This window comes from Scomber scombrus, unplaced genomic scaffold (genome assembly GCF_963691925.1).
Source record: "Scomber scombrus unplaced genomic scaffold, fScoSco1.1 SCAFFOLD_59, whole genome shotgun sequence".
NCBI classification, from domain to species: Eukaryota; Metazoa; Chordata; class Actinopteri; order Scombriformes; family Scombridae; genus Scomber; species Scomber scombrus.
Window position 1 is genome coordinate 197,501 of NW_026910726.1, and position 7,500 is coordinate 205,000.

Below are 7,500 nucleotides of genomic sequence, written 5' to 3' on the forward strand. Positions count from 1 at the left end.
CTGACCTGTCTGTCTCTCTGACCTGTCTCTCTGACCTGTCTGTCTCTGACCTGTCTCTCTGACCTGTCTGTCTCTATGACCTGTCTGTCTCTCTGACCTGTCTGTCTCTCTGACCTGTCTGTCTCTGACCTGTCTGTCTCTCTGACCTGTCTGTCTCTGACCTGTCTCTCTGACCTGTCTGTCTCTCTGACCTGTCTGTCTCTCTGACCTGTCTCTCTGACCTGTCTGTCTCTCTGACCTGTCTGTCTCTCTGACCTGTCTGTCTCTCTGACCTGTCTCTCTGACCTGTCTGTCTCTCTGACCTGTCTCTCTGACCTGTCTCTCTGACCTGTCTGTCTCTCTGACCTGTCTTTCTCTCTGACCTGTCTCTCTGACCTGTCTGTCTCTCTGACCTGTATGTCTCTGACCTGTCTGTTTCTCTACCTGTCTGTCTCTGACCTGTCTGTCTCTGACCTGTCTGTCTCTGACCTGTCTGTCTCTGACCTGTCTGTCTCTCTGACCTGTCTCTCTGACCTGTCTGTCTCTCTGACCTGTCTCTCTGACCTGTCTCTCTGACCTGTCTGTCTCTCTGACCTGTCTGTCTCTCTGACCTGTCTCTCTGACCTGTCTGTCTCTCTGACCTGTATGTCTCTGACCTGTCTGTTTCTCTACCTGTCTGTCTCTGACCTGTCTGTCTCTGACCTGTCTGTCTCTGACCTGTCTGTCTCTGACATGTCTGTCTCTCTGACCTGTCTCTCTGACCTGTCTGTCTCTCTGACCTGTATGTCTCTGACCTGTCTGTCTCTCTACCTGTCTGTCTCTGACCTGTCTGTCTCTCTGACCTGTCTGTCTCTCTGACCTGTCTGTCTCTGACCTGTCTGTCTCTGATCTGTCTGTCTCTCTGACCTGCCTGTCTCTCTGACCTGTCTGTCTCTGACCTGTCTGTCTCTCTGACCTGTCTGTCTCTGACCTGTCTGTCTCTCTGACCTGTCTGTCTCTGACCTGTCTCTCTGACCTGTCTCTCTGACCTGTATGTCTCTCAGACCTGTCTCTCTGACCTGTCTGTCTCTGACCTGTCTCTCTGACCTGTCTGTCTCTCTGACCTGTCTGTCTCTCTGACCTGTCTGTCTCTGACCTGTCTGTCTCTCTGACCTGTCTGTCTCTGACCTGTCTGTCTCTCTGACCTGTCTGTCTCTGACCTGTCTGTCTCTCTGACCTGTCTGTCTCTCTGACCTGTCTGTGTCTCTGACCTGTCTGTCTCTGACCTGTCTGTCTCTGACCTGTCTGTCTCTCTGACCTGTCTGTCTCTGACCTGTCTGTCTCTGACCTGTCTGTCTCTCAGTCCCAGTGTGTTCCCAGTAAGAGAACTGGTTTTAAAGTTGGGATGAAGCTGGAAGGTGTCGATCCGCTGCATCCCTCCATGTTCTGTGTGCTGAATGTCGCTGAGGTAACACACACACACACACACACATACACACATACACACACACACACACACACACACACACATACACACACACACACACACACACACACACATACACACATACACACACACACACACACATACACACACACACACACAAACACACACACATACACACACACACACACACACACATACATACACACACAAACACACACACACTATACACACACACACACACACACATTATACACAGACACACACACACAAACACACACACACACACACATTATACACACACACACACATTATACACAAACACACATTATACACACACACACACACACACATTATACACACACACACATTATACACACACACACATTATACACACACACATTATATACACACACACACACACATTATACACACACACACATTATACACACACACACACACACATTATACACACACACGTTCTAACAGACAGAGTTCTAACAGACAGAGTTCTAACAGACAGAGTTCTAACAGACAGAGTTCTAACAGATAAGGTTCTAACAGACAGAGTTCTAACAGACAGAGTTCTAACAGACAGAGTTCTAACAGACAGAGTTCTAACAGATAGAGTTCTAACAGATAAGGTTCTAACAGACAGAGTTCTAACAGAGAAGGTTCTAACAGATAAGGTTCTAACAGATAGAGTTCTAACAGACAGAGTTCTAACAGACAGAGTTCTAACAGATAAGGTTCTAACAGATAAGGTTCTAACAGACAGAGTTCTAACAGACAGAGTTCTAACAGACAAAGTTCTAACAGACAGAGTTCTAACAGACAAAGTTCTAACAGATAGAGTTCTAACAGACAGAGTTCTAACAGATAGAGTTCTAACAGATAAGGTTCTAACAGACAGAGTTCTAACAGAGAAGGTTCTAACAGATAAGGTTCTAACAGACAGAGTTCTAACAGATAAGGTTCTAACAGATAAAGTTCTAACAGACAGAGTTCTAACAGACAGAGTTCTAACAGACAGAGTTCTAACAGACAAAGTTCTAACAGACAGAGTTCTAACAGATAAGGTTCTAACAGACAAAGTTCTAACAGATAGAGTTCTAACAGACAGAATTCTAACAGACAGAGTTCTAACAGACAGAATTCTAACAGACAGAGTTCTAACAGATAAGGTTCTAACAGATAAGGTTCTAACAGAGGGAGTTCTAACAGACAGAGTTCTAACAGACACAGTTCTAACAGACAGAGTTCTAACAGATAAGGTTCTAACAGATAAGGTTCTAACAGATAGAGTTCTAACAGACACAGTTCTAACAGACAGAGTTCTCACAGATAGAGTTCTAACAGACACAGTTCTAACAGACAGAGTTCTAACAGATAAGGTTCTAACAGATAGAATTCTAACAGACAGAGTTCTAACAGATAAGGTTCTAACAGACAGAGTTCTAACAGACAGAGTTCTAACAGACAGAGTTCTAACAGATAAGGTTCTAACAGACAGAGTTCTAACAGACAGAGTTCTAACAGACAGAGTTCTAACAGACACAGTTCTAACAGACAGAGTTCTAACAGATAAGGTTCTAACAGACAGAGTTCTAACAGATAAGGTTCTAACAGACAGAGTTCTAACAGACAAAGTTCTAACAGACAGAGTTCTAACAGACAGAGTTCTAACAGACAGAGTTCTAACAGATAAGGTTCTAACAGACAGAGTTCTAACAGACAGAGTTCTAACAGACAGAGTTCTAACAGATAAGGTTCTAACAGACAGAGTTCTAACAGACAGAGTTCTAACAGACAGAGTTCTAACAGATAAGGTTCTAACAGACACAGTTCTAACAGACAGAGTTCTAACAGATAGAGTTCTAACAGACAAAGTTCTAACAGACAAAGTTCTAACAGACAAAGTTCTAACAGACAGAGTTCTAACAGACACAGTTCTAACAGACAGAGTTCTAACAGACAGAGTTCTAACAGACAGAGTTCTAACAGACAGAGTTCTAACAGATAAGGTTCTAACAGATAAGGTTCTAACAGACACAGTTCTAACAGACAGAGTTCTAACAGACAGAGTTCTAACAGACAGAGTTCTAACAGACAAAGTTCTAACAGACAGAGTTCTAACAGACAGAGTTCTAACAGACAGAGTTCTAACAGACACAGTTCTAACAGACAGAGTTCTAACAGACAGAGTTCTAACAGATAAGGTTCTAACAGATAGAATTCTAACAGACAGAGTTCTAACAGATAAGGTTCTAACAGATAGAATTCTAACAGACAGAGTTCTAACAGACAGAGTTCTAACAGACAGAGTTCTAACAGATAAGGTTCTAACAGATAAGGTTCTAACAGATAGAGTTCTAACAGACACAGTTCTAACAGACACAGTTCTAACAGACAGAGTTCTAACAGACAGAGTTCTAACAGACACAGTTCTAACAGACAGAGTTCTAACAGATAAGGTTCTAACAGACAGAGTTCTAACAGATAAGGTTCTAACAGACAGAGTTCTAACAGATAAAGTTCTAACAGACAGAGTTCTAACAGATAAAGTTCTAACAGACAGAGTTCTAACAGATAAAGTTCTAACAGACAGAGTTCTAACAGATAAAGTTCTAACAGACAGAGTTCTAACAGATAAAGTTCTAACAGACAGAGTTCTAACAGATAGAGTTCTAACAGATAAGGTTCTAACAGATAGAGTTCTAACAGACAGAGTTCTAACAGATAAGGTTCTAACAGATAAGGTTCTAACAGATAGAGTTCTAACAGACAGAGTTCTAACAGACAGAGTTCTAACAGATAAGGTTCTAACAGACAGAGTTCTAACAGACAGAGTTCTAACAGACAGAGTTCTAACAGATAAGGTTCTAACAGACAGAGTTCTAACAGATAAGGTTCTAACAGATAGAGTTCTAACAGATAAGGTTCTAACAGACAGAGTTCTAACAGATAAGGTTCTAACAGATAGAGTTCTAACAGACAGAGTTCTAACAGATAAGGTTCTAACAGACAGAGTTCTAACAGATAAGGTTCTAACAGACAGAGTTCTAACAGATAAGGTTCTAACAGATAGAGTTCTAACAGACAGAGTTCTAACAGATAAGGTTCTAACAGATAAGGTTCTAACAGATAGAGTTCTAACAGACAGAGTTCTAACAGACAGAGTTCTAACAGATAAGGTTCTAACAGACAGAGTTCTAACAGACAGAGTTCTAACAGACAGAGTTCTAACAGATAAGGTTCTAACAGACAGAGTTCTAACAGATAAGGTTCTAACAGATAGAGTTCTAACAGACAGAGTTCTAACAGACAAAGTTCTAACAGACAGAGTTCTAACAGACAGAGTTCTAACAGATAAAGTTCTAACAGACAAAGTTCTAACAGACAGAGTTCTAACAGATACGGTTCTAACAGATAAGGTTCTAACAGACAGAGTTCTAACAGATAAGGTTCTAACAGATAGAATTCTAACAGACAGAGTTCTAACAGATAAGGTTCTAACAGATAGAATTCTAACAGACAGAGTTCTAACAGATAAGGTTCTAACAGATAGAATTCTAACAGACAGAGTTCTAACAGACAGAGTTCTAACAGACAGAATTCTAACAGACAGAGTTCTAACAGATAAGGTTCTAACAGATAAGGTTCTAACAGATAGAGTTCTAACAGACACAGTTCTAACAGACACAGTTCTAACAGACAGAGTTCTAACAGACAGAGTTCTAACAGACACAGTTCTAACAGACAGAGTTCTAACAGATAAGGTTCTAACAGACAGAGTTCTAACAGATAAGGTTCTAACAGACAGAGTTCTAACAGATAAAGTTCTAACAGACAGAGTTCTAACAGATAAGGTTTTAACAGATAAGGTTCTAACAGATAGAGTTCTAACAGACAGAGTTCTAACAGATAAGGTTCTAACAGATAAGGTTCTAACAGATAGAGTTCTAACAGACAGAGTTCTAACAGACAGAGTTCTAACAGATAAGGTTCTAACAGACAGAGTTCTAACAGACAGAGTTCTAACAGACAGAGTTCTAACAGATAAGGTTCTAACAGACAGAGTTCTAACAGATAAGGTTCTAACAGATAGAGTTCTAACAGACAGAGTTCTAACAGACAAAGTTCTAACAGACAGAGTTCTAACAGATACGGTTCTAACAGACAGAGTTCTAACAGACAGAGTTCTAACAGACAGAGTTCTAACAGACAAAGTTCTAACAGACAGAGTTCTAACAGACAAAGTTCTAACAGACAGAGTTCTAACAGACAGAGTTCTAACAGATAAGGTTCTAACAGACAAAGTTCTAACAGACAGAGTTCTAACAGACAGAGTTCTAACAGATAGAGTTCTAACAGACAGAGTTCTAACAGATAAAGTTCTAACAGACAAAGTTCTAACAGACAGAGTTCTAACAGACAGAGTTCTAACAGATAGAGTTCTAACAGACAGAGTTCTAACAGATAAAGTTCTAACAGACAAAGTTCTAACAGACAGAGTTCTAACAGACAGAGTTCTAACAGACACAGTTCTAACAGACAGAGTTCTAACAGATAGAGTTCTAACAGACAAAGTTCTAACAAATAAGGTTCTAACAGATAGAGTTCTAACAGATAGAGTTCTAACAGACAGAGTTCTAACAGACAGAGTTCTAACAGATAAAGTTCTAACAGACAAAGTTCTAACAGACAGAGTTCTAACAGATAAGGTTCTAACAGATAAGGTTCTAACAGACAGAGTTCTAACAGATAAGGTTCTAACAGACAAAGTTCTAACAGACAGAGTTCTAACAGACAGAGTTCTAACAGACAGAGTTCTAACAGACAGAGTTCTAACAGATAAGGTTCTAACAGACAGAGTTCTAACAGATAAGGTTCTAACAGACAGAGTTCTAACAGATAGAGTTCTAACAGACAGAGTTCTAACAGACAGAGTTCTAACAGATAAGGTTCTAACAGACAGAGTTCTAACAGATAAGGTTCTAACAGACAGAGTTCTAACAGATAGAGTTCTAACAGACAGAGTTCTAACAGACAGAGTTCTAACAGATAAGGTTCTAACAGACAGAGTTCTAACAGACAGAGTTCTAACAGACAGAGTTCTAACAGATAAGGTTCTAACAGACAGAGTTCTAACAGATAAGGTTCTAACAGATAGAGTTCTAACAGACAGAGTTCTAACAGACAAAGTTCTAACAGACAGAGTTCTAACAGATACGGTTCTAACAGACAGAGTTCTAACAGACAGAGTTCTAACAGACAGAGTTCTAACAGACAAAGTTCTAACAGACAGAGTTCTAACAGACAAAGTTCTAACAGACAGAGTTCTAACAGACAGAGTTCTAACAGATAAGGTTCTAACAGACAAAGTTCTAACAGACAGAGTTCTAACAGACAGAGTTCTAACAGATAGAGTTCTAACAGACAGAGTTCTAACAGATAAAGTTCTAACAGACAAAGTTCTAACAGACAGAGTTCTAACAGACAGAGTTCTAACAGATAGAGTTCTAACAGACAGAGTTCTAACAGATAAAGTTCTAACAGACAAAGTTCTAACAGACAGAGTTCTAACAGACAGAGTTCTAACAGACACAGTTCTAACAGACAGAGTTCTAACAGATAGAGTTCTAACAGACAAAGTTCTAACAAATAAGGTTCTAACAGATAGAGTTCTAACAGATAGAGTTCTAACAGACAGAGTTCTAACAGACAGAGTTCTAACAGATAAAGTTCTAACAGACAAAGTTCTAACAGACAGAGTTCTAACAGATAAGGTTCTAACAGATAAGGTTCTAACAGACAGAGTTCTAACAGATAAGGTTCTAACAGACAAAGTTCTAACAGACAGAGTTCTAACAGACAGAGTTCTAACAGACAGAGTTCTAACAGACAGAGTTCTAACAGACAGAGTTAGGGTTCTATAGTAGTCTCACCTGTCTGTCTCTCTGCCAGGTGATTGGCTGCCGGCTCCGTCTCCATATCGACGGCTTCTCAGAGTGCTATGACTTCTGGGTGAACGCTGACTCAGCAGACATCCATCCGATTGGCTGGTGTCATGACAACAACCACAAGCTCCACCCACC

At 40.2% G+C, this 7,500-nt stretch overlaps 1 protein-coding gene across 1 annotated transcript in view; it reads left to right on the forward strand.

Annotated features, from left to right (window-relative positions):
* The window catches only part of LOC133977263 (lethal(3)malignant brain tumor-like protein 1), a gene marked incomplete at its 3' end in the record, with an annotated part of 12,488 nt that overhangs the window by 2,807 nt on the left and 2,181 nt on the right, over window positions 1–7,500 (forward strand). Inside the window, exons 4-5 of the mRNA XM_062415364.1 lie at window positions 1,322–1,426; window positions 7,370–7,500. The exon at window positions 7,370–7,500 is cut by the window's right edge and continues 5 nt beyond it. Of these exons, the coding sequence (XP_062271348.1) occupies window positions 1,322–1,426; window positions 7,370–7,500 (236 nt within the window). The remainder of the gene's footprint in view (window positions 1–1,321; window positions 1,427–7,369) is intronic.